This window comes from Carettochelys insculpta, chromosome 4 (assembly GCF_033958435.1).
Source record: "Carettochelys insculpta isolate YL-2023 chromosome 4, ASM3395843v1, whole genome shotgun sequence".
Taxonomy (NCBI): domain Eukaryota; kingdom Metazoa; phylum Chordata; order Testudines; family Carettochelyidae; genus Carettochelys; species Carettochelys insculpta.
In genome coordinates this window covers 48,191,746-48,219,708 of record NC_134140.1, presented here as the reverse complement: position 1 = coordinate 48,219,708, position 27,963 = coordinate 48,191,746, and the positions used below count along the sequence as shown (strand labels likewise).

The 27,963-nt window shown below is 41.4% G+C and overlaps 1 protein-coding gene across 1 annotated transcript; it reads left to right on the top strand.

Annotated features, from left to right (window-relative positions):
- The first annotated feature begins 423 nt into the window (after positions 1–423).
- Positions 424–26,879, top strand: CNGA1 (cyclic nucleotide gated channel subunit alpha 1). Its single transcript, XM_074991806.1, has 8 exons — positions 424–1,076; positions 11,249–11,371; positions 14,419–14,481; positions 14,824–14,853; positions 14,947–15,060; positions 18,489–18,596; positions 21,402–21,508; positions 23,616–26,879. Exons 1-8 carry the CDS (start codon positions 967–969, stop codon positions 24,998–25,000), a joined length of 2,040 nt encoding a protein of 679 aa, XP_074847907.1. The 5' UTR covers positions 424–966; the 3' UTR covers positions 25,001–26,879.
- Positions 26,880–27,963: the final 1,084 nt, after the last annotated feature.

Below are 27,963 nucleotides of genomic sequence, written 5' to 3'. Positions count from 1 at the left end.
TGCTGGTGGCCACGGCACTTTGAAATTGATGCGGCTCATCCAGGCGGGGCTCCTTTTTGAAAGGACCCCGGCAACTTCAAAATCCCCTTATTCCTAACAGCAGATAGGCATGGTGTAGGGTGCGAGAAGAGTTTGTAATGGTCTCATGAGAGCAGATCGACCCCTCTGTGAATCCTCAGGAGAATCTAAACAGACCAGTCTGTGCAAGGTGAAAGCTGCAAACTAACTGCCATGGGAACAGCTGCAGAACAAGCCGTGCTTGCCAAGATTTCAAGGCTATGCTGGCAGTAGGCCACAAGAGATAGTGATAAGAAATGCATAGGCAATTTTAGGCAATCTTACGGCAATTAGCTCAGCTTTATCAGCTAGTGTTAGGAGGCCTGTTACAGAGCCTCTCCCCGAGCGAAGCTCTGGCGCGTCGGGTTTTCTCCCACTGGTGACTGCGGTGTCTCCAGGGCTCCCGCCGCGGGTGTCACGCGCTTTCAATAAACCAAATATAGCACTCGCCTTCTGGGTGCAGCCTCGTCTCTGGGGAACCTGAGCCTGGTTGGCTACAATTGGCGCAGCGAGCAGGGCTCTCCAGGTACAATGCCTTTTTGGTCGAAAGCGGGGGAGGCAGGGAAGCCAGCGCTGTCCCTGCAGCGCATACCAGGATAGCCCTCGACGGAGCGATGGGGGCCGGTAGCGCGGATGGTGGCCTGTTGGGCGGCCCTCGCGGACTGTCCAGAGTTGCAGGAGGTGGCAGGTGTGACGCCGGTACAGCTACCTTCAACCCAGATGACAGCATGGCACCTCAATTCCTTGTCATCTTCCTGACTACCTCACTGACCTCTGCCACACCTAAGCATCCCCTCAGGAATGCCATCCAGTCCATCGTCTCCACCGCTGGTGCCACGGATTGCCGGATGTGTACCCTGCTGAACTCCTCTACCAGATTGGGAACTGAGTTTGTCCCTCTGAACCTGAATGATTGGTGGGACAAGAGCAACATCTTCCAGTGGTGACCAGTCTGGTTTGATGACAGCAACATCCACTCCTACCTTCGCCATGGCCTCTGGGGTTCATGCTGCGATAGGGTAAGCCCCTACCTGGATAAGGAATCTGGAAGTTCTGGTTCTGGTTCTGGTTTTGTTATCGTACCCTGTAACGGGATGAGGCTTGCTGGAATTTGAGTCCCTGACAACCTTGTCATCCCAGGTGCTGGGAGGGTGGAACTGAGTGTCTTGCTTGTAATTCCTCGGAGTGGAAGCCATCGCGTGCGAGGAAGCTCCAAGGTTAGGCTGGGCCCTTCTGTCCCGTCCTCCCAGCCAAGCTGGTGGGGGTAGAGGTAACCGGTTGAAACTTTCTGGATTAGACCATAATTCCCATCTGCCTTCCTGTCTAATTGTTCTCTGTCTGAGTGTCAGCAAAGGATGAGGTGGGTCACGGATACCTCTGAGCGTGCACATACGGGCATGGCCCAAGCAGCTACCCACTTCAAGTGGAAACACTACTTACAGCAGTGCATGCGCTTGGGAGCCCCCACACTTACTGTTCCACACACCCTTCTCCTGGGAACCATTACTTTTAACTTTGCTTTCACTGCTCTCATATGCTGTTGTCAAGTCTGTTCCACAGGTGCACACTGTGTTGCCAGAAGAGCATCAACCACCTCACTTGATTCCTACAAGCCTCGGCGTTCACAAAGGGGTCGCGGGGAGGAGTGTAGGGTGCGAGAAGAGTTTGTAACGGTCTCATGAGAGCAGATCGACCCCTCTGTGAATCCTCAGGAGAATCTAAACAGACCAGTCTGTGCCAGGTGAAAGCTGCAAACTAACTGCCATGGGAACAGCTGCAGAACAAGCCGCACTTGCCAAGATTTCAAGGCTACGCTGGCTGTAGGCCACAAGAGATAGTGATAAGAAATGCATAGGCAATTTTAGGCAATCTTATGTTAATGAGCTCAGCTTTATCAGCTAGTGTTAGGAGGCCTGTTACAGAGCCTCCCTAAGCGAAGCTCTGGCGCATCGGGTTTTCCCCCCACGGGTGACTGCGGCGTCTCCGGGGCTCCTGCCATGGGTGTCGCGCTTTCAATAAACCAAATATAGCACTCGCCTTCTGGGTGCAGCCTCGCCTCTGGGGAACCCGAGCCTGGTTGGCTACACATGGCCATTTGCATGGCCATTTCGAAGTTTTGGGCTAGTGTGTACACAGCCAAAATGATGCAGACTAATTTAGCTAAAACTACTCAAGAGAGATATTGGAGTCATTGTGGGTAGTTTTCTGAAAACATCCATTGACTGTGCAGCAGGAGTCAAATAAACAAGCAAACAGAATCTTAGGAATCATTTAAAAAAGGATAGAGAATAACAGAGAATATAATTGAATATAAATTCATGGTACGCCCACATCTTGAATACTGAATAGAGATGGGCAACGCCTTCTCTCAAAAATGATATATTAACGTTGGAAAAGGTTCAGAAAAGAGCAACAAAAATGACTGGGATTTAGAATGAGTGCCGTATGAACAGTGATTAAAAACTGGCACTTTTCATCTTAGAAAAGTGGAGATGAAGAGGGGATATGACAGAGGTCTATAAAATCATGACTGGTGTGGAAAAAGTGAAAAAGAAAAAGTTATTTACCATAACATAAGAACTACAGGTGACCAAGTGAAATTGCTGGTAGAAGGTTTAAAACAGACAAAAGGAAGTTTTTCTTCATGCACTGCATAGATAGACCTGTGGAACTCCTTCCCGGAGGATGTTGTGAGAGCAGATCTTCAAACAGCATTCAAAAAAGAGCTGGATAAATTCATGGAGATTAGGTCCATCAATGACTATAGGCCAGGATGGGTAGGAATGCTGTCCCTAGCTCAGAGGCATGCACAATAGGACCTATGGATTGGACCACACCCCCTCCCACCCCAGCCTTTTAATAAAGCCTGCAGCAGACCCTTGGGCTGCAGAAGGGGAAGAGCTCCAAGTGTTGCCTCTGTCCCTTCAAGGAAATTTTCTCAGCAACTATTGGCTGGAAATTTGCCAATGAGTACTGAGAAATTGGGTTAACTGCCTCACCCTCTGTAAAATCTCTCAGTTCCTATTGGCCATTTGCACAAAACTGACCAATAGGACCTGAGAGATTTTGCTGGGGGTGGGAGCAGGAATCCCTCTCTCCCTGCAAGTACATATAGCCACATGGAACAGCTTCTGGGCTGGGGCTGCTGGCACTCTGGGAAACCTGCTGAGAGTGCTGCTGGCCAGGAGCTGCTTAGGTAACTGCCTTCAAGCCGGAGTCTGCTTCTGGCACCTCACCCCAAATCCCTCCCAGACCCTGCACCCACTCTTACATCCTTCCCCCAGGCCAAATTCCCTTCCTGCATCTTACCACCTCTTGGACCATGTGCTCCAATACCCTACACCAGATTATAACACCTTCATTCATCCAAACTCCCTCTCAGACCTCCCATGGTCTCCTGCACCTCAGTCCCCAACCCTGAGCTCCCTTCAGCTCCCAAGCTCCATCCCAGACCACTTGACCGCTTACCAAAATTTTGGAGTGCCCCCTCCATCAAAATTATTGCCCAACACTGGTACAGAATGGCAAGATTAAATTGGTTTATGTCTCTATTAGAAGTCCTCAAAGAGCTTGACTTATTAGACAAGAATCTAAACATTAACAAGAATTTGCAGATAATATTGTTCTATTAGCAAACACTGCAGTTAGCTTCAAGAAATACTCCCTGGGCTCAGTGAGAAGGAAGGAAGACAGATCTGCACATGAATCACAAAGACCCACACCAAGCACACAGATACTTAACATCTAAATAGCAGGCAATGTAACTGAAGAAATGGAGGACTGTGTCTATCTGTGAACAGTGGTGTTGACAGCTGCCACAGGCCATGAGTCAAGATGGGAGGGGCACCTGGCTCAATGCCCCAGAAGAGGTGGAGCCAATATCAGAAGGGGGCAGGGCCAAGGGCAGTCAGCCCTCAGCGCGACCCAGGCTATGGAACTGCCAGCTGTCTCCATTACAGCTGCAGGCAGCTAAAGCAGCACTGCTGTGGCATTTCAAAGGGGCCCAGAGCTTCCAAAGTAGCAGTGGTGGGAGCTTTGGGCCCCTTTGAAAGGCAAGGTCTAGAGGCAATCGTCCCCTTTGCCTTCCCCCACCACCTCCATCAGCAGGCCTGTCTGGGAGAAAAGGTTTGCAGATACAGGGACCAAGAAGGAGTAGTAGAAAGAGGAATGAGCACAGGCTGCAGGACATTCAGCAGACTAATGGAGATTCTTATGGGAAAGCTGCCACTTAGCCTGAAGCAGAAATTACGCAATATCTGTATTTGCCTGTTGTCATCTGTGGTGCAGAAACTTGTATGGTGACTACAAAAAAGGAAAATTTCCTGAACACAAAACAAAGAATGGAGTAGTTGCTGCTTGATGTCATGTTAAAGGATAGGAGAATCCACATGAGAAATTGGCAACAAAGATTGTCATCTTCATGACAAAAGGGAAATGGTAGTTCCCTGGCCACTTCCCATGGTGGGCAGGCAAAAGACAGTCCAAGAAACTTTTAGGAATGGATTAGTTGGGGGGCTGGCGTACAATATATTTTATGATAATTAATTTCAGTGCAATTCAAATAGATTAGAATCTTCCAGCAGCCTGTTTAAAGTGCATAATATATCTTGTTTACTCTCAGGATCCCAGCAAGGGCACTCAGGATGAAGGGTCACAGTAGGGACCTGGAGTACTGGAGAAGTTTGTAGTCTGGTGTCAGGCCAGGGCCAATGCCAAGGCTCAAGTCCAAATCCAGAGATGTAGTCCTACTCAATCCAAGTTCGTAGCAGCTACAGGAAATTCACACTTTTATTTGGACACTTTCTGTAATACCTATTTTGTTTATAGAGGGCAGGGAATCAATCAAGAGCTATAAGGCTTTTTCTTGTCAAACTGCTTGAGAGGGGACTTTCTGTGGTCTGTCTCCACAACAGGTTAAGAACTGTGAAACACTATGTGGTTAGGCTTACTGCTAGATGACATCCTGTTGTTGTCAGCTAACTGAAAGCTCTGGTGACCAGTGTTCTAGACCCACAAGGCTTTACATTAGGTGTATACAAGCGCCAATTCTGATCTCATTAGCCGTGTCTACACTAGCCCCAAACTTCGAAATGGCCATTTTGAAGTTTACTAATGAAGCACTGAAATGCATATTCAGAGCTTCATTAGCATGCGGGTGGCCGCGGCACTTCGAAATTGATGCGCCTTGCTGCCGCGCGTCTCGTCCCGACGGGGCTCTTTTTCGAAAGGACCACGCTTACTTCGAAGTCCCCTTATTCCCATCAGCTCATGATAAGGGGACTTCAAAGTAGGCGGGGTCCTTTCGAAAAGGAGCCCTGTCGGGACGAGACGCGCGGCGGCAAGGCGCATCAATTTCGAAGTGCCGCGGCCACCCGCATGCTAATGAAGCTCTGAATATGCATTTCAGTGCTTCATTAGTAAACTTCGAAATGGCCATTTGCGTGGCCATTTTGAAGTTTGGGGCTAGTGTAGACGTAGCCATTTTTAGTTAGACAAAAATTCCAATAAACTCAATGGAACCCTTTATGGTAAGTGTATTGCAAACATTTTAATGTGAATTATAAATCCACTTCAGTTGTCTGAATGTGGACTAAACCCTGCACATTTTTTCAGTCAAAATTACTATTTAAAGTGAAACAGAATTTTGGCTTGACTAAGGAATGAAGGAGTTGGCTAATATTATTGAGTTCTGTTCTGTATCTCATGCACAAAGGCATTGTTACAAATCACAAAATCATCTGTACTACCTCCCTCCCCTTTTTCAGTAGAGTCAGTCTGTTCATGGCATTGGCTCAAGTTTCTGTGGTCATTCATTCAGTTCCTTATATAAAAAAAGATGAAAACTCCTTTAAGATGTGACTCTCTTAGGCTACGTCTATACGAGCCCCAAACTTCGAAATGGCCACGCAAATGGCCATTTCGAAGTTTATTTATAAAGCGCTGAAATGCATATTCAGCACTTTATTAGCATGCAGGCTGCCGCGGCACTTCGAAATTGACGCGCCTCGCCGCTGCATGGCTCGTCCCAACGGGGCTCCTTTTCGAAAGGACCCTGCCTACTTCGAAGTCCCCTTATTCCCATCAGCTCATGGGAATAAGGGGACTTCGAAGTAGGCGGGGTCCTTTCGAAAAGGAGCCCCGTTGGGACGAGACGCACGGCGGCGAGGCGCGTCAATTTCAAAGTGCTGCGGCAGCCCGCATGCTAATGAAGCGCTGAATATGCATTTCAGCGCTTTATTAATAAACTTCGAAATGGCCATTTGCGTGGCCATTTCGAAGTTTGGTGCTCGTGCAGACATGGCCTTAGAGCTGACAAAAATGACTGTTGGTAGGAAATCTATACCCCTGTTCTTACCACAGGCATTACCCTGGTCACCTTAATAAATCACTTGTGATTCTGTAGACAATGCTTCATAGGCTACCTATGTTTTTAAATTTATGTTGTCTCATCTTGTTCAGAACAGGCCAAAATGATAGGTTAAAAATGCAAGTAACTGCAGAAGCTTTTTCTGAGTTAATGCTCCTACCATTGTTGGAACAGCACCAGCACTAGGAAAAGGTGGGTAATATTTGCAAAAACAAAACAAAAAAAACAAAATAAAAAACAAACCTCAAACAAACCAATCGACAGTGTAGACAAGAACTTAGCATTTATCCACCTAGATAACCACAACGTAATAAAGTTCTGATTTTCTTTCTGCGTATGAAGCAGTGCTTTTCCTTTCAGGAATTGATTTATAAATAATTATGTATATGTGTCATGTAAGTGAGAGTTTGCAAACAGAGACAGCTCTAATGGGATTGCAAAGAATTATAAAGGAGCTAACAAAGCAAGATACAGAAATAGATTAAAGCAGGCCTAGTAAAGCAATAATCCAGGGCTTCTATCTTCTTTTCATCAGTCAAGGTTGCTTTATTCAAACCAAAACAACATAGGAAATCCCTATTGGAAAATATTGACTTTTGTGTAAACAAAAGAACTGAGCTCCCCTGGATGTTAATGGGTTTTGTGATTTTGACTTACAAGGGAGCAAAGTTGTGTCTCTTGTCAAAGTCATTCAGCTAACAAAGGATCAGTTCCTCAAAACTGTTACTCATAAAAGTTTGAGGAATCCCAATCACTATAAGTAGGTTGGCAACAATATAGGCAGCAAAACAGATTCCCCCAGAAATAGAGTTAAAGAAATCCTTACAGCAGTGCAGTTCCTGTTTCTCTATTATGCTTTTGTTGGGTGCCTGTCTGGGTGTGTCACATATGCCAGCTGGATACATCTTGAGGGCAAACTGTCCCTTCCTCCTGAGACACCCACATCCTGCCTCCACCCCACAGAAAGCAATTTCAGGGAGCCTCCCCAACCCTGGGACACCCCTTCCTCCACAGAACCCACCTGCAGGATGCCCTCCAGCCCAGACTTCTGCATCTCCCTTCTCCCAAGAGCCCAGCTGCAGGGAGTCCACAAGCCCACATACCCATACATCCACACTCTCTGCTCCCAGACTCCAAGGATCCAGAGAGAGAAACAGCTTGATGCCAAGTCTGGAACCTGCATGGTGTTTCCTGCACACTGCCTCCTTCCTTCTGGCACATCAGTCTGGAACCCTCCAGAGGTTATCTTGTATTTGGGCTCTGCTTGGTCCAGCAGCTCTGCAGCACCAGTTCTGTGGGGGAAGGGAGGGAGGGGAATGAAATTCTGTGCAGAACATTTAATTCTGTGCAAATTCAGCATTATGCAGTGGTGCAGAATTGCCCCAGCAGTAGCATAAGTACTTAGCATATTATATTATAAGGGGCCATTGAAAGTTATGGGGCCTGTTTGCACCCCGATGGAACCTGCTTTAATACAGACATAAAATCCCCTTAGACTACATGCCCCTAGTTGTCACCTACCACCCCACACTGGAACCCATACGCAGTATCATCAAACAATGTGTTAGTCTGGCTGAGAAGTTTCCAAATTGACTAAGATTGTAATTATTGTTATCTTAGACTATTTGATAAAAAAGTATGTTAAACCATATCTGTTCCTGAGAAATACCTAGTACATAAATAATGAATGAAATCCTAAATAAAATACAAAAATATCACAAGACAATATTGCTCTTTAACATTGTCCAATAGTCTTTGTCAAATGCCATGCATATTCATAGTAGTGTGAAGCTTCTGCTCAAGTGAGGGATAATGGTGACTGTCTGCCACTTTCATCTGTCTCTAATCTCAAAATCCAGCACTAGATCAAGGAAATCCATGTCTGACCACGCCCTAGCCTTGAAATAATACAGAGAAGTACTATTAGGCTGCCCATGTAAGAAATTCAGCAATAAGGAAATTAATACCCTGAAATATTGATTATCTTTGGATTTCCATTGTGGCTGTTTACATTCAGTGTGGAAATGGTGGTGACTTAAAGGACTGCAGTCATTACTAGGAGTAGATAACATTACAAAGGTAAGCACTCACAATAGCAAAACAATTTATGACAACAATACTAGAGTCTATTTTTCGCCAATTTAAAAAAAATGAAATTACTTTATTCTAGATGTATCCTGTTTTCTAAAAGGAAAAAATCAAGAGATTTTGGGACAGCACAGTATTTAATATAATGTAACTGAATATTTTGTATGCTGTTCTTCAGTAATTAAAAATAAACAAATAAATGTTTTGGGCCAAATTCAACCCTCATGTTTCTCTACTGAAGTCACTACATGCCAGAACTCAGTATATATACAGGAGGGGTGAATTTGGACCACTGTGTCAATAAGAATTGGCTAATGCAAAAAAGCACAGCTGATCTGCTAATCCTCCATTCATTACAATTCTGTACATAAATAATGCTCTATTTTGTTTTCTTGCAACCTAAATCTCTTGCCTTATCACTTGTAAAAGTTTTAAAAAACATTAAAAGCATGGACAATTAGGTGTTTTTCATAACTTTTATTTTTTTTTAAAGTAGATATATAGTGTCTGATTATTTGTAAAATCCATGACATAAATAATGATTATGAAATATTTCTAAAGCAAAAGTTTATTTTCACCACCTGAATTGTAACTTTTCAAATATAATCTTCTGCTGTGGAATGGGCTAGAAGATAACAATCAGTGTGGCAGTTTGTGCTAGTGTATTTTAATAAAAATGGTGTAGCTAGAGAAAAAGAAAAGATGTATTTACATATTAATATACATGGAGTGCAAAATATTTTGCTTCACACTACTTCAATAGGGGCAATAATGTTGACCCACACGTGTTCAATAGAAACACCCTCAGAAATCACATTCACCTTAGCTGTGTGATCACATATATACAGATATTTGTGTTTGTCATTTCCACAGGTCAATTTTGTGCTTGTGAGTTTGTGACCCTTAACTTCTGAAATTATCAAAAATGTTCTTTTTATGAACATAGAATATGAAGACAGGGGAAACAACCTGATCCTGCACTCTCTACTGATCCAAATTCTGACCCAGTAATTTAGCACTATTGGGTGCCAAGTCCTTTCCTCTTCCATGCATAGGACTTTCCACACCAGCCTAACCAGGACTATCAGGCTGGGGAAGGACGGTCTTCAGTGTGGCTGTTCCCTAGTCTAAACCAGTGGAACATTAGAGGGGGCAAGAATCTCACAGGGCTTTGATAGAGTCTGGTCTACCTGTATCTTTTGTGGAGTGATGTGTGGGTATGAGAACAAGAATCTTTAAGGAACATGCGGCTCAGTCAAAGTCTCCAACTTCCAGTGCTTGAAGATTGGGAATATGGATTTCAAGGGCCTCCACTGGCCCCCTTTACTCCCAAAATGTATTGGGAGGAGGAAAGGTTCAGTCCCATCGGGTCCCTGTCCTCAGCTGAAAGCTCCTTGTAAGAGTTCTTAGCCAGGACTACACATTGCTATGACTGCTCCTCGGGGCCAAGTGGAAAAGCAGAGGTCAGCAACCTCTGGCACATGTGCCAAGAGTGGCACTTGAGCTGATTTTCAGCGGCATGCAGCAGGAGCTCAGTCCCATCCCTCCTCCCCCACATACAGAGTCTCAGGGCTGTTGCAGGACAGGGCAGGGACAAGAGCCAGAGCCCCCGCCGGCTCCTCTGCAGCACGGGGCTGGGCCAGATCCCCCACCAGAGCCCCTGCCACAGCGTGGGATTGGGGCCAGAGCCCCTGCCTGCCAGATCGTTGTGGTAGCTTCGAGTGTGGGGCTGGGGCTCCATGGCAGCCCAGGGAGCCCAGAGTCCTAGGAGACTGGGAGGCTGCAGCCACGTGACACAGAAGCCCTGGACCTCCCCAGTCCAGCAGATTCTTCTTATTTGGGACCTCTCAAGTCCCATCCATGCTGGACCGTGGAGGTGAAACCCGCTGTATTTGTTTGAGTCCTGCCATATGGCTCAGGAAGAGAAATGCATCACTCCTATACAAATGTTCCCAGGCGGGCAGTACAGAGGGGCTGGTGGGGGCTCTGGCTTCAAGCACATGAACAGGTAACACCCCACAGAGCGCCACAAAATATGCTGCCTGGTTAAAAAAACAGAAACAGTTCTTTGGCGAGAGGAGGTTGTGACTGAAAGCTGTTTCCTGGTTCCCCTCACAAAGTATCACCGGCACTCAGACTGTACATAGAGGTGTAAAGGTCACACTTTGGCCCTCTGCCTTGGAAAGGATGCTGACCCCCTGCCTTATAAGGTAGTGCTATTTGAGTGAGTGTCAGTGGCAAGAAGATGTCAGAGACAAAAAACTGGAGTAACCTTAGTGTACTCCATTTATTTACTGAAATATACACAAAGCTCTGTTCCTCTGAACAGCAGAGCATGATACAACAGACCAACTTCTGCAGAAATTCCAAGCTGGATATTCCAGCCCAGTACACATGAAGTCTCTATTTTCTTGCAGTGTCCCACACAACCGTTTTAAGGCTCTCACAGAGCCCACAAACTGTGGCCTGTAGATGAATATGCAGTATCTCCAAATATTGTTTGCTGGATATTTAACACTGTTTTGGATTCACTCCCCTATCCCCTCTGTGCAGTCTTACCACACAAAAGGGTATATGTATGATTTGCATCTCTCTAATTTCTATGATGACTTTTCTACTATTTGCCTTAGAGCATGTGACATGCAGATACCAGGTGTTCTAAGATTTCTTTTTTGTATAGAACCATAAAAAGTGCTTTTTTCCATGTTGAAATACATTCCTCCTTTCTCACCCAAGGAACAACAATCTGATCATGAAGGTTGGTGTAATTAATACCCATCACTCCTATACAAATGTTCCCAGGCTGGCAGTGCAGAATGCTGATGTGGGCATAGGAAGGCTGGAGAACGAAGACAACAGGTAAGTCAAATATATTAACTAGGTCAAAGTCTGCTCTCAGGATTTTTTAGTTTTTATTAGCTTTCATGGGCATCACAGGACATAGATATTTATCCCTATCGTTTTGTCTTCTCTGTTCTATTAACAAGTTCAGCTTTTCACCTACCTGTGATGCATTTCCTACTGTAATCAATTACCATAGCGTAGAATATGGCTATGTGTGTTAGTCGAATGACTTGGCTTTCTTAAAAATGAATCCAACTAGTCCAAAAAGACACTCAATACATACATTTTGCATGTGCTTAACTTTACACATGTGGGTAGTCCCACTGACTTTGTAAGGCTGGAGACTTAGATTTGTACATGCCTGCAGGATTAGGGCCTATGTGGCATGTGATTTTTTTCTTTTACTGCAGACTCAACAAGTCAACAAAGGGAGCACTAGCTAAATAAAAGAAAGTAAAAAAAACACACCAGTAATCTTTTCAGATTGCTGTGTTGAGCTGGCTAAACTATTACTACAATCTGTGATGCTGATACACAAATAAGAACAAAAATAAAAATTTTCCCACTGAAAACACAATTTTTTTTATATCCACTACCAAAGGGCAAAATTCATAGACAAGAAATGTTATTTTCAGGCTTTTAAGTGAGAGTTACACACAATACAATATAAGAAAACAGTGGGGACTTGTCTAAATCATAATGAATGCTACCACAGATTTTAATCATGAAGAAAAACTTGATTTACATCAGTTTAATCTTGTTTTGTATTTGAACTTTTTTGTTTTTTTAAGTAAAGATTAGTAAGCATTAAAACATGTTTGTTTGCAACTAAGTATAACTTTTACATTAAATTTCATATTTCTCTTTGCTAACCAGGCGAATACATAACATATAAACAAATTTATTTACGCAATATATAGCATAGCGTACATACAGTTAGATTCCTAATGTTTGTATATTTATTATGTTAAAAATAACTAATGAAATTTTTTAGTTACTAGATGATTTGTTCACTTGTGACTTGTATCAAGCTGTATATGGATGTACATAAGTCAATTCAAATGCACAAAACCAATATTTTAAAATTGTTTGGCTGCTAACTGAAACTATCTTGACTATGCTGGGTACACAATAAAAAGTTTGATATAACTGGAGATACACATGGGGCAGGGGAGGGCATTGTTAGAGCAGGGGGGTGTGGTAAATACAAAAGCATGACAACCACAAGTGTGGCAATCCTTGAATTACTATTGGACACCACTGATTTAACACAATGCGGTAAAATATATTGGAGAGAAAAATTACTTCAATAATTTTCAAACTAGTGATACTGAACGCAAATGTCCAATGTATTCAGCACTGAATTTATATTATGTGCAAGGCTTTTTGGTATCTTTGGTGCACATAAAAATAACTTCTACTCTATAGCATGTACAAGTGCTCACAATTAAAAACTAAAATAACAGTCAACAATATTTCGCTCAGTAACGATTAGAATGTTTATCTATGCATTTCACACAAGCACAACATTTACAGCTAGCCTCAGAATTCAGCGCTAACAGACTGGAGATACAGTACAGCCTCTGAGCTATGACCACCAGAGCTATGAGTTGACCAGTCAACCACACATTTAATTTGGATTTGGAAATAAACAAGCAAACAGCAGCAGAGACAAGGAAAAAGAAAAAAAATACAGCACTATCTTAAACATAAGCTACTTAAAATAAAGGGGAAACTATTTCTTCTGAATAGTAAAGTTTCAAACCTGTATTAAGACAATGTTCAATTTTAAACTTTTGAAAGAACAAACATAAGATTTTGTTCAGAGTTATGAACAACCTCCATTCATAAAGTGTCCACAACACTGAGATTCTGCTGTAATAGGGGCTTTGTTTTAGGATGTAGGCCCACTGTGCCACCCACAGAACACACTGCTCCATGCTCTGCTCCCCATGGGTGCTGCTAAGGCGAAAAGGCTTTACGCTCTTTCCTCGTAGCAGATGGAATGAGGTTTTGTGGTTCTCTCTCCCCTCCTATGGATGCATGAGGCAGGTGGGGGAGAATGTCGCCTACTGGGAGATCTGTCACCCATCAACCTGGCTTCTGGTAGGAAGTCATGAGATTCTCTTTTACCTATAAGCTAAGGGAAGGAGTGTGTGGCCTCTTTAGTTCCCATCCCTCAGCTGGTGACCTTTTCTTCTGTGTACGTGTGTGGGCATGTTAATTAGCTGATCTCTTGCTCTCCCCCTGAATGTAGAAATCTGCCCTATCACACAGGTACAGGGCAGAATGGGGGTATTGTGACTCCTCACTTCCACAGTCTGGCACATCTTCCTCTACTAATTCTAACTGGTGCAAAGCCAACCATCCTGCCTGATTAATGAAATCTACAACGAAAGTGACATTTTTGCAAACGCACTGCGACATTTGGGCCCAATACAAAGGTTTATTTTTCCTCACAGAGAAGTTAAACTTCTTTTAAAAAAACTCTAACTCTGGTCCTCTGTAGGTGGATTTTTATCGGCTTGTTTTTGATCTCAGTTTACACCATAAAACAATTTTATTTTATCTAATTTTAATAAAATATGTTTTGATTAGGTGCAACATTAATGTTTCAGTTTGCTCAGTCATAAAAAGCAGTTCAGTCTGAATGTCTAAATATGAAATGCCCTGTGAAGCTAGGAAGACACCTGCAGTTTAAAAACCAAATCTATGTTGCTCAGGCATTTCATGGGAGAAACATCAATTGGTAAAATCCTGACTCCATTGAAGGCAATGGTAAATTCCTCATGGGATCACTGGCACCAAGATTGCACCCCCCACCTTTTTTTTAAAAGCATTAAAACTGCAGGAATGGAAAATGGAGGCATAAACCATATGTCAGTGGCTTTCTTCATCTCTATATTTACTGGTGAATATTTTCATTCTAAATTTATAAAACTAGTTTGGCAACCTTAACTAAATTATGAAGCTCTAAATTTTACATTAAAGAGCTACTATATGCTATAAGCCTATTTAGTGTCATTCAGCAGATGTAACTATTTTATTTTACTATTTCGTAGGGAACAGTACCTACCTAGTGCCATCGCACAGTACAATGTTAACAACAACAGTAATAAAGATGAGTAAGTACTCTACAGTTTCTCTGTAAAGTTATTTTTGGTGTAGAGAGTAGCAAAATAAAAATGCAATCCACTAGTCCTTTCCTTGCAAGCTACTGTATTATACAAGTAAATCAAAAAGAAATTACCTGTACTTCTGGCGCGTATGCATGGCAAATGTTTTTCTAATGCAAAAGTTATTAGTGGCTCATTTAATTATGCAAAAATGGCAATAGTTGATAGCCCAGAATACTTAAATATAATGTTAGATGTACAGAACTTAACTGATTTGAATAGGAAAAAGAGTATAAATAATAGTTACATGCATCCCAATAGCCTATCACAGAAATATTGTTTCTTTTGTAGAGAAGAGAAAAAGAAAAAAGAAAAGAAGGGGTAAGGCAATAATAATACATTGCAAAAATTATTTCTTTGCAAGCTATCATTTTAGTTTTTCTGTAAAACTAATGTTTGAATTCATTTTTTCAGCAAATCTGAAAGTAAAAAGGAAAAGAAAAAGGACACAGAATTGCAGAAGAACAAGGAAAAGAAGGAAAAACATAGAAATAAAGATAAGCATAAGAAGAAAGATAAGAAACAAGAGTAAGTTTTCTTTGTTTGTTTTCAGAGTAGTGCTATGTTCTTCTCATAAGACTGCCTTGCCTGTACAACCGAATCCATTCATAGGCATGTATTACAAGCACGTTGTCTTTGTTAGCCCTACATAGCTGAAGCTGATCTGCAGTAACTCTATGTCTGGACACTCTTATTCTGGAATAAGAGTGCCTTCTCTTTATTAATAGTAAAATCCTAAACAGGAGCAAGGAACACAAAGGGTATGTCTTCACTGTCCAGAAGGTCAACCTGGTCAGGGTCAATGTTCCAGGATTTGATTTTGCACACCTACCAGGGACACCTGAAACTGAACTATCAGGAGTCAAAAGTCAACCCCTGTACTCTTCAATCTTGCAAAGAGTAAAGGAGGTCAGTGGGAAAGTTTCTTCTGTTGACCACTCTCAGTGATGACAGCCAGGTAAGTCAGTTGTAGATAAGTCAATTCCGGCTACACAATTGCCATAGCTGGGACTGTGTATCTACAATCAACTTTAAGGTCTAGTGTAGACCTGGCCTTAGGCTCTGTCTACACTGCTTGCATTATAGCAGAACAGCTGTGGAGGTACAGCTGCACCACTGTAATGTGTGAAGTGTATTTGCTCCTTGTGGGCAGCAGAGATCTCTCTTGTCAATAAAATAAAACACCTCAACCAATCATAGCACTCTGTGGACCATCCTCTCAAAGATCTGCTTCCCCAACAAATTCATTAGCATCTTGAAGCTGCTTCACCACAACATGACTACCACAGTATTGGGCAACAAAGGATCCCAAAGTGACTCCTTTGAGGTCAAAAGGGTCAAATAAGATTGTGTCATTGTCCCCTCACTATTCTGCAGCTTCATCGCCATTACCCTTCACCTCATTGATGGCAAGCTTCCAGATGGCGTGAAAACCGTCTACAGAATGAACAGGATTCTTTTCAATCTCAGGAGACTGAAGGCTAAAAGCAAGACCTCCATGGCCTCAATCATGGAGCTCCAATATGAGTACGAGCAGCTGCTAAACTTTCTCCTGGAGCCCTTCAAACCATCTTAAATGCCTTCACCAAAGTGTATAAGAATCTTGGCCTCACACTGAACATCAAACAGACCCAGGTTCTCCACCAACCTTTGCTGATGGTACAATCTCATGTACCTTCTATTGAAGTCAATGGAGAACTGCTGGAAAATGTGGAGCATTTTTGGTACTCTGGAAGTGATCTTTCTGCTAAAATCAACATTGATGCAGAAATCCAGTATCAACTGAGCTGTACAACTACTGCTTTTGCCCACCTGAGACAACGGACCTTCAAAAAGTGCGATATCTACGCCAAGACAAAGCTCCTTTGTACACCGCACAGTGGTTATTCCAACACTACTGTACGCATTTGAAACCTGGACAACATACAAGCATCATTTGAGGGCACTTGAACAATATCATCAATGCTGCCTCAGGAAAATCCTAAATATCTCTTGGGAGGATAGGTACATGAACACTAGTATCCTGGAAGAGTCAAACATGACCAGCATAGAAGCCATTATCATTCACCAACTTTGTTGGATTGGTCATACGGTTCTGATGTTTTCAGAGTTAAAGGAAGCACAGAGGAGCATTGGCAGCTAGGGGAAGAGATATAAGGACATGCTGACGGCACACATGAAAAAGTGAAGCATCTGTGGTTGACACTTGGGAGAACCTTGCTCAAGACTATCCCTGGGGAGAGTGGTAATCTATGAAGTGGTGGCATAATTTGAGAGGGCCCACCACAGAAGAAAAGAGCGGCAAAAACTACCCTGCCCCCCTCCAACAGCTACCAATGCCTGACCCTTCTGTGATATGATCTGCGGCTCAGAATCGGCCTGATCAGCCATCAATGGACTCACAAATATAGGGGCGGCATGAAGGCTCATTATTGAGTGACTGCCGAGAGAGAGAGAGATTTGACAAGTAAATCCCCAAGCTGTTTGCTTTGTTGGATGTGGCTAGAAAAAAAAAGTTGACCTTAGCTAATCCTTGTGGCTTGTTTAATTAGTTAACTAGGTTTAGAATCTATCACTCAAATATACAGTACAGAAAGCTGCAGTGATAGAAATCTAGAGCTGCCAGTTGCCACTAAATGTTATTTTCTTATTTTATGTTATATAATACACGTCCCTTATTTCAGAACATCATGGTACAGTCCATAATTGTGATGCCATAAGCCTATTCCTTACACTACTTAAGTATACCTCAGCTTTAACCATGGAATCCCATGCTATACTTGTTTTTTAAAAAAACAGAAGTGACAGAGTTCAGTGGGGCTTACGCTAAAAAATTAAGTGTACTCTAAGTTCAGTCAGTCTTTTTTTGATAACTTGATTTAAATAATGGATTTTCTGGTGATTAAAACAATTATTTAAATCACCGTGATTTAAATGAATCCATCCTATCACGTATTTCTGTTGCTTCCCTTCAAAAGTTTCACCCACTTCAGTATTGACTGGACTGAACCTAGAGGGTTTAGTTGTCATCCCTGCCCCGCTTTCTCACACATACAACACTCACTGAGTATTTTACTTGGGGCACATGTAATGGTGGCAAAGCTGCATGTCATTTGCCTACTGGATATGATGCAGTCTCCCTGTCTCCTTACTGACCCTCTCACTAATGCCCACAAATATTGAACAAGAGGATGATAAAATACAACTTTGCAGAACTTCATATGAAACTTCTTTACTACCCTTTCAAAAGCCCACTGTAAGGATGGACTGTGGCCACTATAAAGAAGCCTCACCAACCCAAATTAGGATTCAAAGGCATGTTAACAGCACCTACAATGTAAAGAGTCTTGCTTTTCTCTTGAGATGTTTAGGCATTTTACTTTGTAAATAAATAGTTTTTTGCGGGCTCGAGAGGAACATACAGCAATGAAATGCTCTAGGTTCCTTGGTTTCATTTACTATCCTTGGTAGTGTTTTACCTTTCAGAACCAGTCTTAGACTCCCCTAATACTGAAGGCATGACCTGTCCAACACATTCAAATACTAATGGCAACACAACTATTTATCTTTTGAAAAGATGAAGCATAAATGCTTTGAGTCATTTAACCTACAAAAAAGAAAATTAAGTTATTGGAAAACAGATTATTTTGAAAAAGGTTGAAACTACATGTATCACTGAGGCCTTGTGTTGAGACCTGACAATTTAATTTTCCTTGGCAAGGTGTCCTGGGTTCTAGAATCCTAATCATGTTCACCACCTAGTTTTTGTCCTGTATATACTTAGATAAGAAGGCTACTTTTCATTTAAGGGTAGTTTTACACAAATGAAATACCTTCTCAACTAAAGGATCAGCAATATATTAGTAACCATAAAACATGTTTTATAGTTCCTAAAACCCATATCACTTTTATAAGTTTCTAATTAATATTCCTTTTCTGTTATGCTTACTGCTCAGGGAGAAGAAAGATATTTTTGTTATTGATCCATCAGGAAACTTATATTACTACTGGTTGTTTTGTATCACGATACCGGTCATGTACAACTGGACCATGATCATTGCTAGGTGATGTATAACAGTGTGCATTTTTCCCTATCCTCATTCTTTCTCCATTCAAGTAATGAAATCCTCAAATCTGATTGCCCCAAGGAAGGCCTTTTGTTTATCAGAAAGAGGCCGTATCTACACTAGCCCCAAACTTCGAAATGGCCACGCAAATGGCCATTTCGAAGTTTACTAATGAAGCGCTGAAATGCATATTCAGCGCCTCATTAGCACGCGGGCGGCCGCGGCACTTCGAAATTGACGCGCCTCGCCGCCGCGCGTCTCATCCCGACGGGGCTCCTTTTTGAAAGGACCCCGCCTACTTCAAAGTCCCCTTATTCCCATGAGCTGATGGGAATAAGTGGACTTCGAAGTAGGCGGGGTCCTTTTGAAAAGGAGCCCCGTCTGGACGAGACGCGTGGCGGCGAGGCGCGTCAATTTCGAAGTGTCGCGGCCGCCCGCGTGCTAATGAGGCGCTGAATATGCATTTCAGCGCTTCATTAGTAAACTTCGAAATGGCCATTTGCGTGGCCATTTTGAAGTTTGGGGCTAGTGTAGATGTAGCCGGAATGAATGGAGATAGCTATTGATCTAACACATGTAGTGCACTTATCTTTTCAATGTAATATTGAATACAGTCTACAGAAATGGTAGGCAAGCTGAGGCCCAAGAGCTGTATGGGGCCCATCAGAGTTCTGTACGTAGTCCACAAGACAATTTGTTTATCACTGCCCATGTAGAGGGTTGCCACATTCTGCTACTGGTATTACTGAAGTCATAGAATCGTAGGGCTGGAAGGGACCTCAGGAGGTCATCTAGTCCAGCCCTCTGCCAAAAGCAGGATCAACCCTAACTAAATCATCCCAGCGAGGACTTTGTCAAGCTGGGACTTAAAAACCTCTAGGGATGGAGATTCCATCACCCCTTTAGGAAAAGCAAACCAGTGCTTCACCATAAAGCACACACATAAAGCAAGGGCATGTGAAGTGAGGTGCATGCTGATTACACCCAACATTGACATGGTCTAGATATGGTCTGAAGAAGTGGGTCTGTCCTACGAAAGCTCACCTAATAAACTATTTTGCTCGTCTTTAAAGTGCTACTTGACTGCTTTTTGTTTTGATAGTGTATAGACTAGCACGGCTTACTCTCTGTTACTATCCAACATTGACAGTGACAGCTGCGTGCTACCTCCGTATCCAAAGGGCTGTTATGGGTCAATCACACAGTCTACCCCACAAATTCTAGGTACACAGGCATAGTTAGCAAAACTACCCTAACCTGAGAGACTATCTTGGGTATGAAAATCTTGTGGCCCACTGAGATGAAAGAGGGCCAGTAATGTGGCACTCTTACTAGGCTAGGGTGCCCATCCCTGGTCTATAGACCCTTATGTTCACTAATGGAGACAAAACGCATTTATTTACAATCGTGAAAATTCTTTCCAGCGTATATCTTTCATCCTGGTCAATATAGGAGCTGCATTAATTTCATTATTTGTTCTGTCTGATGCTTCAATATGCTATCAGGGTTATGCTCCCTGGTAATAAAATGCATGAACATTAACAGAGGTTTGGCAAAGTTATAATCAACATAAATAGGGCCCTACCAAATGTTTGGCCTTAAAAAACATGTCATGAACCATAAAATCTAGTCTCCCTGAGAGCTCGTCTTTTGTGTGCAATGTTATTTCAGTGGCAGGGTCACAATATTGCCACCTTATGTCTGTGCTGTCATCAGAACTGGGTGGTGGGAGACTGGCAGTTGCTAAGCAGATGCTCAGCACTGAAAGCAGTGCTGCATCAGCAGCGGTGACAAAGTAAAGGTGGAAATACCAAACTATGCCTCTCTCACTTCTGTGCTGCTGCTTTCAGAGCTGGGCAGCCAGCGATTGGCAGCAGCTGACTGATTGCCCAGCTCTGCAGGTAGAAGTAAAGGTGGTAATACCATACCATGCCATCCTTACTTCCGTGTTGCTGCTGGTGGCATTTCTGCCTTCAGACCCGTGGTTCTGGCCAGTAGTATTTTTCTGATTTTTCAACCTTGATTACTATTTTTGGTCCTCTGTGCCTTAAATATTGAGTCTGTTCTGGTATGAAGAAGGAGGTCTGTCCCACGAAAGCTCATCACCTAATAAATTATTTTGTTAGTCTTTCAAGTGCTACTGGACTGCTTTTTTGTTTGGGCCAGTAGCCACTACTCTCCAGCTCTGAAGGCAGTGCAGAAATAAGGGTCACAATACTGCAACCTTCCCTACAATAACTTTGCAATGCTCCATCCCCCAACCACATGCACAAATTCTTTTTATGTCAGGATGTCTACAATTAGAAAACCATGAAATTTCAGACTGAAATAGCTGAAATCATGAAATTTACAGTTTAAAAAAAAAATCTATGACTAAAATTGACCAAAATGGCCTGTGAATTTGGTAGGGCCCTAAGTATAAAACAGGATCTTATAATGGAGAGTGCTGGGCCATCTTAACCGTAGGCAGAGCTACCAGCTTCACTTAACGTTATTCAGAATAATTTTCCTCTGTTAAATATTTTAAAAGATTCTTATAGTCCAAACTGTAAACATTCTCTGAAAGTAGATCTGAAAATAGGGTTTTCCACAAAGCTTGAAAATACACTTGGTAAATACTTGGTTTTGGGTTATAAAAGCTTTAATTAAAATATTATATATTCAAAAATTTGAGCAAGCATGATAGAGGTTGTTTAAAGAATGTATATAAAAACCCTTAGGGCCTCTGAATATATGGAAATTTACTGTAATTACTGGTCTCATGGGACTATTTCAAATGTTCATTTTTCTTTTCTTATCCAGAGCCTGTTTTGATGAACTTCAAAATGACCATTTAGCAATGTGGTTCATGTTTGATTATACTTCAGATACAATCTATATTGCTGACATGTTTGTACGGATAAGAACAGGTAAAATGTACTGTTTTATTACCTACCTTTTTTCTGTGTTAAGCAATTTAAGATGGCCATCAGAATATGATTTAAGGGCCAATACAACAAATAAAGAATTGTCTCCCTTCTAAAATGGACCAATTAAAGTGACTTGCCTGCTATGAAATGATGAGGTAAAGAAAAATCTCGCTGGTAGTGTTCTGGCTTCTTTCACTGAAGGAAGGACATGCTGAAATACATCTTGAAATACAAGGTCATCCTGATCTGTAGCAGAAAGGAGTCCAGAACTGAAGTCCTTCTATTTGACACATAGTTTCTACAGTTTGGGAGTCATATTTCACAGTAACACATTCATTTATATTTGGTATGTACTTCGTTGTGCTTCATACTGCTGACATAAGGTTATCTGTCATCTACTTTGGTGTCTTAAGAGAGGTCTACACTAGAGGATAAAATCAATTTAAGAGATGCAACTCCAGCTATGAGAATTGTGTAGCTGGAATAGATGTATCTTAAAAATCAATTTTTGCCACTGTCCCCACAGTGGGAGGTTGATGGGGGACACTCTCCCATTGACTTCCCTTACTCCTCATGACTGTGAGGAGTACCACGGTCAACAGCAGTGCACTGATTGTTCGATTTAGCAAGTCCTGGTAGGCATGCTAAATCAAACCCTGAAAGATCGACCAATGCGTCAATCTTCCTGGAAGTGTAGACATAGCCCTAATTTAAATATTCCATAAAGCAGGGGCCAATCTAGCCTTCCCTTTTTAGGCATAACTGCCACTGCAGTTCAGTGGAAATGTAAGATGGTATATGAAATTGCTGTACAGAAAACAACATTATACTTATGGCAGGGATGTGCTGATTTCTATTCTCCACTGACAAAACTCCGAGAAAGCCCAGTTAACAGCGGGGACAATAGCCAAAGTAGCAGAAGCAGTGGCCCAAGATCCGGACCCCTTTGAAATGCCGAGCCCTGGGACATCTGCTCCCTTTGTCCCCCATCCCCTATCAGAGGGCCTGTCAGTTAATGAAACTATACTCAAACTATGCTACCTAACCAAACTAAAGCTAGACATTTCAGCTTTTTTCCTGTGTTAAAGATTTTAAAATAACTTTATAATCCAAGTTTTCTTCTTTTACAATATATTTAAAAGAAAACCCCAAAGAGAAGGCATCATTTGCCCTTGTTTGTGGTTTATCCCTAGGGTGCATGGGGTCATTTGTGGAAGAAACATAAAAATTATATCGCCATATCCCTGGTGTTATGAATCTAGCCTATGAACTGCAAACCAGGAAATACCATGTGAATAAAATCCTGCACCAAACTTATGCAGTAGTAAGGACTATATAAACTTCTTGCCACCATTTAAGCCAACCTTGGCGAGCTGAACACAAGACCCCATCCAATACAGAACAGAGTATAGAATCCACTTGCTCTCTGTAAGAGTAAGGATCAAGATTTTCAAAAATATTTTACTAAACTTAGGTTCCTACTTCCACATTTAAATGCCTAAATCAGTAGCCTGACTTTCAAGAGTGATAAGCAACCGGCAGCTCCATTTAGCTTCAGAATATTTATGCATCCATTTTTAGAAATCCTACCCTAAGAGCAAGGACGTTTTGAAGCGAGGTCGGTGACCAAAGAATACAACGCACATGCATGAGCTCTGCCTTCACTTTCTTTCTCTCACACACATGGGCCTAGAGGATAGGGCAGCAGAAAACACAGCAGAAAGGGAGTGGACATGGGAGGGTGTGCATTCAACAATTCTACTATGGGAGAGGATTCCTCACTTTAAGATTTCCATCAGACTTCACAGAGTCCAGCCACGCCAGGCTGTACCAAAATCACTTAATCACATCATCTAGGTCCAAAATTTGGCCCCAATTGCTTAGCTGCAAAAATTCAACATAGAGCCTTGAAGTTCAATTTCAGTTAAAATTTATCACTATTAAAACTACCCATCATGCTAAAACCATGGAAAATTATGTACTGCCAAAAACATCAGAGCCAAAATAATTTTAAAGATTAATTTGACATTGATGGATAATAGAATGCAGCAGGTGATAAAGCAAGAACAAGTCAAATAATATAAAAAAAAATTATGTTTTATTTTAGGTTACCTGGAACAAGGTTTGCTGGTGAAAGAAGAGCTTAAACTTAAACAGAAATATACAGAAACTTTACAATTTAAACTAGACCTACTGTCAATTATACCAACTGATCTACTGTACTTCAAATTTGGGCTGAACTATCCAGAGCTAAGACTAAACAGGGTACTTAAAGTATCTCGTATGTTTGAGTTCTTCCAGCGAACAGAAACAAGGACAAACTATCCAAATATCTTCAGGATCTCTACGCTTGTCATGTACATTGTCATTATTATTCACTGGAATGCATGTATGTTTTATTCAATCTCCAAAGCCATTGGATTTGGTGCAGACACGTGGGTCTATCCAAACACCTCTGATCCTGAATTTGGCCGTCTGGCTAGAAAATATGTATATAGTCTCTACTGGTCAACACTGACCTTGACCACTATTGGGGAAACACCTCCCCCAGTAAAGGATTCTGAGTACTTCTTTGTGGTTGTTGACTTCTTGGTTGGGGTGTTGATCTTTGCTACAATTGTTGGTAACATTGGTTCTATGATCTCCAATATGAATGCAGCCAGGGCAGAGTTTCAAGGAAGGATTGATGCTATCAAGCAGTATATGCACTTTCGGAACGTGAGTAAAGAAATAGAAAAAAGAGTTATCACGTGGTTTGACTACTTATGGACAAATAAAAAGGCTGTGGATGAAAGGGAAGTTTTAAAATATCTACCAGATAAATTAAGAGCAGAGATCGCAATCAGTGTTCACCTGGACACGTTAAAGAAAGTTCGGATTTTTGCAGATTGTGAAGCTGGCCTGTTAGTTGAATTAGTCTTGAAATTGCAGCCTCAAGTTTACAGTCCTGGAGATTACATTTGCCGAAAAGGGGATATTGGAAGAGAGATGTACATAATTAAAGAAGGCAAACTTGCAGTAGTAGCTGATGATGGAATTACACAATTTGTGGTCCTGAGTGATGGCAGCTACTTTGGGGAGATTAGCATACTTAATATCAAAGGCAGCAAAGCTGGCAACCGAAGAACAGCGAACATTAGAAGCATTGGATACTCAGACTTATTTTGCCTATCTAAAGATGACCTCATGGAGGCTTTAATAGAATACCCAGATGCAAAGGCCATGCTGGAAGAAAAAGGTAAGCAAATCTTGCTGAAGGATGGACTACTGGATATAAGTGTTGCAAATGCAACAAGTGATCCTAAAGACATTGAAGAAAAGGTAATTCAAATGGAGGGAGCAGTGGACAACTTGCAAACAAAGTTTGCCAGGCTACTGGCGGAGTATGATGCCACGCAGCAGAAACTGAAAAAACGACTGACCCAAGTTGAGAAAATACTGAAATCAACTACGCAGTTAGAATTCTCAGATTTAGGAGAATCAGATAAATAAATCTGGAGTGTCATCGCTAGAGTAAAACACTGGGAACTGCCACTAGCAGTTAATAAATTCTCCAAGGTACCAAGTGCCCTCAACTCTTGTCCTTGAGGATCTGGCCCTTTATAATAAGCTGCTACTTAGTCACAAAACATCACTTATTTACTATTAGGCAATACATATAGATGGTAAATATCACAACAAAAATAAGATGAGGAATCAAGAATAAGAAAGGAACACAAATATCATTTCCATGCTAGGAAATGCTATTCATTCCTGGGCTTGCAGTTATATTTATGAAGTACATACACAAATTTAGTGTTGTGATATCTAAATTTTACAATATAAACCTACTGATAATTTTGTCTTTTACAATTGTATGCTGTTCAGGAAAAAGACTATGTATTTGTATTTCCTCTGTATTTTTGAAAATAGATGGTATATGTTAGGTTCTAAACAAAACAATATAAATAGCACGTATCAATAACATAAATATTTCCTAATGGGTTATTTCTACTATCCTTCATGTAATGTTGAAGTGCATTTAATCTCTAAATTATATGTTGATAGCCATGCAAAGTTGTATTGCATCTTATAATTTTTTACAATTTTCTCCTCAAACTATGTAAATAAGGAAACATTTGGTAACATTTGTATTAGTTATTTGGAGGCTCTACAGGTATGCAGCAGAACTCCAGAGTTAAAAGATTTGTAACTGGAATGTTTGCAACTCTGAACAAAATATTAGGATAATTCATTAAAAAGTTCACAACTGCATTCTGATTTAATACAGCTTTGAAATTTTATGCAGAACAAAAATGCTGCTTTCCTTTTTTAAAATTTTGTTATGTTTAACACATATGTTAACACACAATGTACTGCATTTTTCTTTTTTTTGATGCTGCCTGATTGTGTACTTCTAGCTTCAGAGGAGGTACAGTATGCAGTTATCTTGTCATGGTGTTTTTAATCCTGAGGTTCTACTCTAAATGTAACGTCCTTCAAACAACTTCCTATCCTCATAGTCAAAATCAAACTCCCCATGGACCAGGTCACTCTCTCTCAAAGCAACACCCTACTCTGCCCCCAAAACAAATCTTTAACCTGAAGATTTATTTCCATAACTACAATGACTGATGTCTCCCACAACACACCTTTTAAGATCCATGCATTCTACACATCCTATCACAACACGTGGTCGTCTTCAACTAGTGCACCAAATACCTCAAGAGATAAGTGGGTAAAGCCAGACAATCATCACACTCTCAAATGAACTCACATAGAAAAATGACAGAAGACAAAAATAACATATCGCCCCGGCCAAACATGTTTCACAGAATGATCACTTCATCTATGACCCATTAGTCTTCAGCTTCAAAGGAAACATGTACATATCCTTCAAAGGACAAATCTGGGAACTTTGCAGGACACTAAAAATCAGTCTTGACAAAGATAATGAGGTTTTATGGTTCATTTCAGTAATTGTCACTCACTAACCTTTGTTTGGTCCTGTCACTGAGGTGGTGTTAATTGCTCCCTTCATATTAAGTAGTTTCTTACATTGTGTCACACTGTGTATTTTCCTGAGATGCTCTGGTTACCTTTTCCAGACTTGAAAAGTAGCTTGGTGAAGTTTGAAAGCTTCCACCACCAGAAGTTGGTCCAATAAGAGTTAACAACTTGCCAAGCTTATTTTTTTAGCATTTCCTAGCTTTAGCATTTGGCTTAGCAACCTTTAAAAATCCCTTACAGTAAAGGAATATTATGTAGTTTATTATTTATATTGCTGCAGCACTTACAGGATCAAGTCCTATGCTAGACACTGCACAGTAGAGCCCCAATTCACAGATATCACTGTTATGGTGTTGATATGTTCCAGTGAATAAAAGTTGAGACCAACTGTCGTAACCACAAGTTTTGACTTGTTTTATTGACCCATCAGGCTGTGACATCACTAATGACCACTAGATGCCACTATAGTCACATGAACAAATTTTCTTGAATAGTAACAGAGGTAGGGGTGTTAGTCTGTTTTCCAACAAAACAAACCAGCAGTCATGTAGCATTTTAAAGACTAACAAAATAATTTATTAGGTGATGAGCTTTTGTGGGACAGACTCACTTTTTCAGATCTATATCATTTCCACTACAGACTGACAGTTATATAGTACAGGGGTCCAAAAAACAAAATAAAAATGCATATCACTGGTCAATTTCCTGGCTCCCACAGTAGAGCAGACTAGGTTGAGTTGCACTTAACACGCCTTAGTGCAAGTTAAGTGCATATCGAAATTGTGCATTTCGGGGGTTTACTGTATTGTACAAAATTAAAAATAAGAATCCCTTCAGATCTTTTTAAAAGCTGGTCTTTTGTCAGTCATAACTAAAGCTATGTTTTAGTCACAGGTATTTTTAGTAAAAGTCATGGGCAGTATCAAGGCTGTTCCTTACTCTGGCACACAAAAGACCTTTAAAATGATACAGAGTCCCAGACTTTAGGAGGTAACTGCCACCAATCAAATGAGAAAACCCCTTTTTAGAACACAGGAAGACATAAGATGTCTCCCTGTGGGGTAATCCCAAACTCTTAACCCTCCTTCAGGAAAGAGCTTGAAAACAAAGAACAAGCAAACTGCAAGCTGGCCTCTGAGTCTTATGTATGCACACACAGACCTCCAATTACCTTTCAGATCACAAGAATCATATCATTACCTTAAAAAAGGTGATTTTATTAACAAAAGAAAAAAGATATATTTGTTAAGTATAGTTAGTTGCTAGCTCTTACAGAGCAATTTTTAAAAAAAGGGTTAAATTATCTCCCTGGGATTCAGTTTAAAAGTTACAGTGTATGGGGATACACCAGCCAGCCTGAGAAGTCCAGCACCAAACCCCAAATAAAAAAATAATTGGATAATCTCTGACTAAACATTTTCTTTTTACTCACATATCTGTTATTCCAAGAGTGCTCTCAAGGTGAT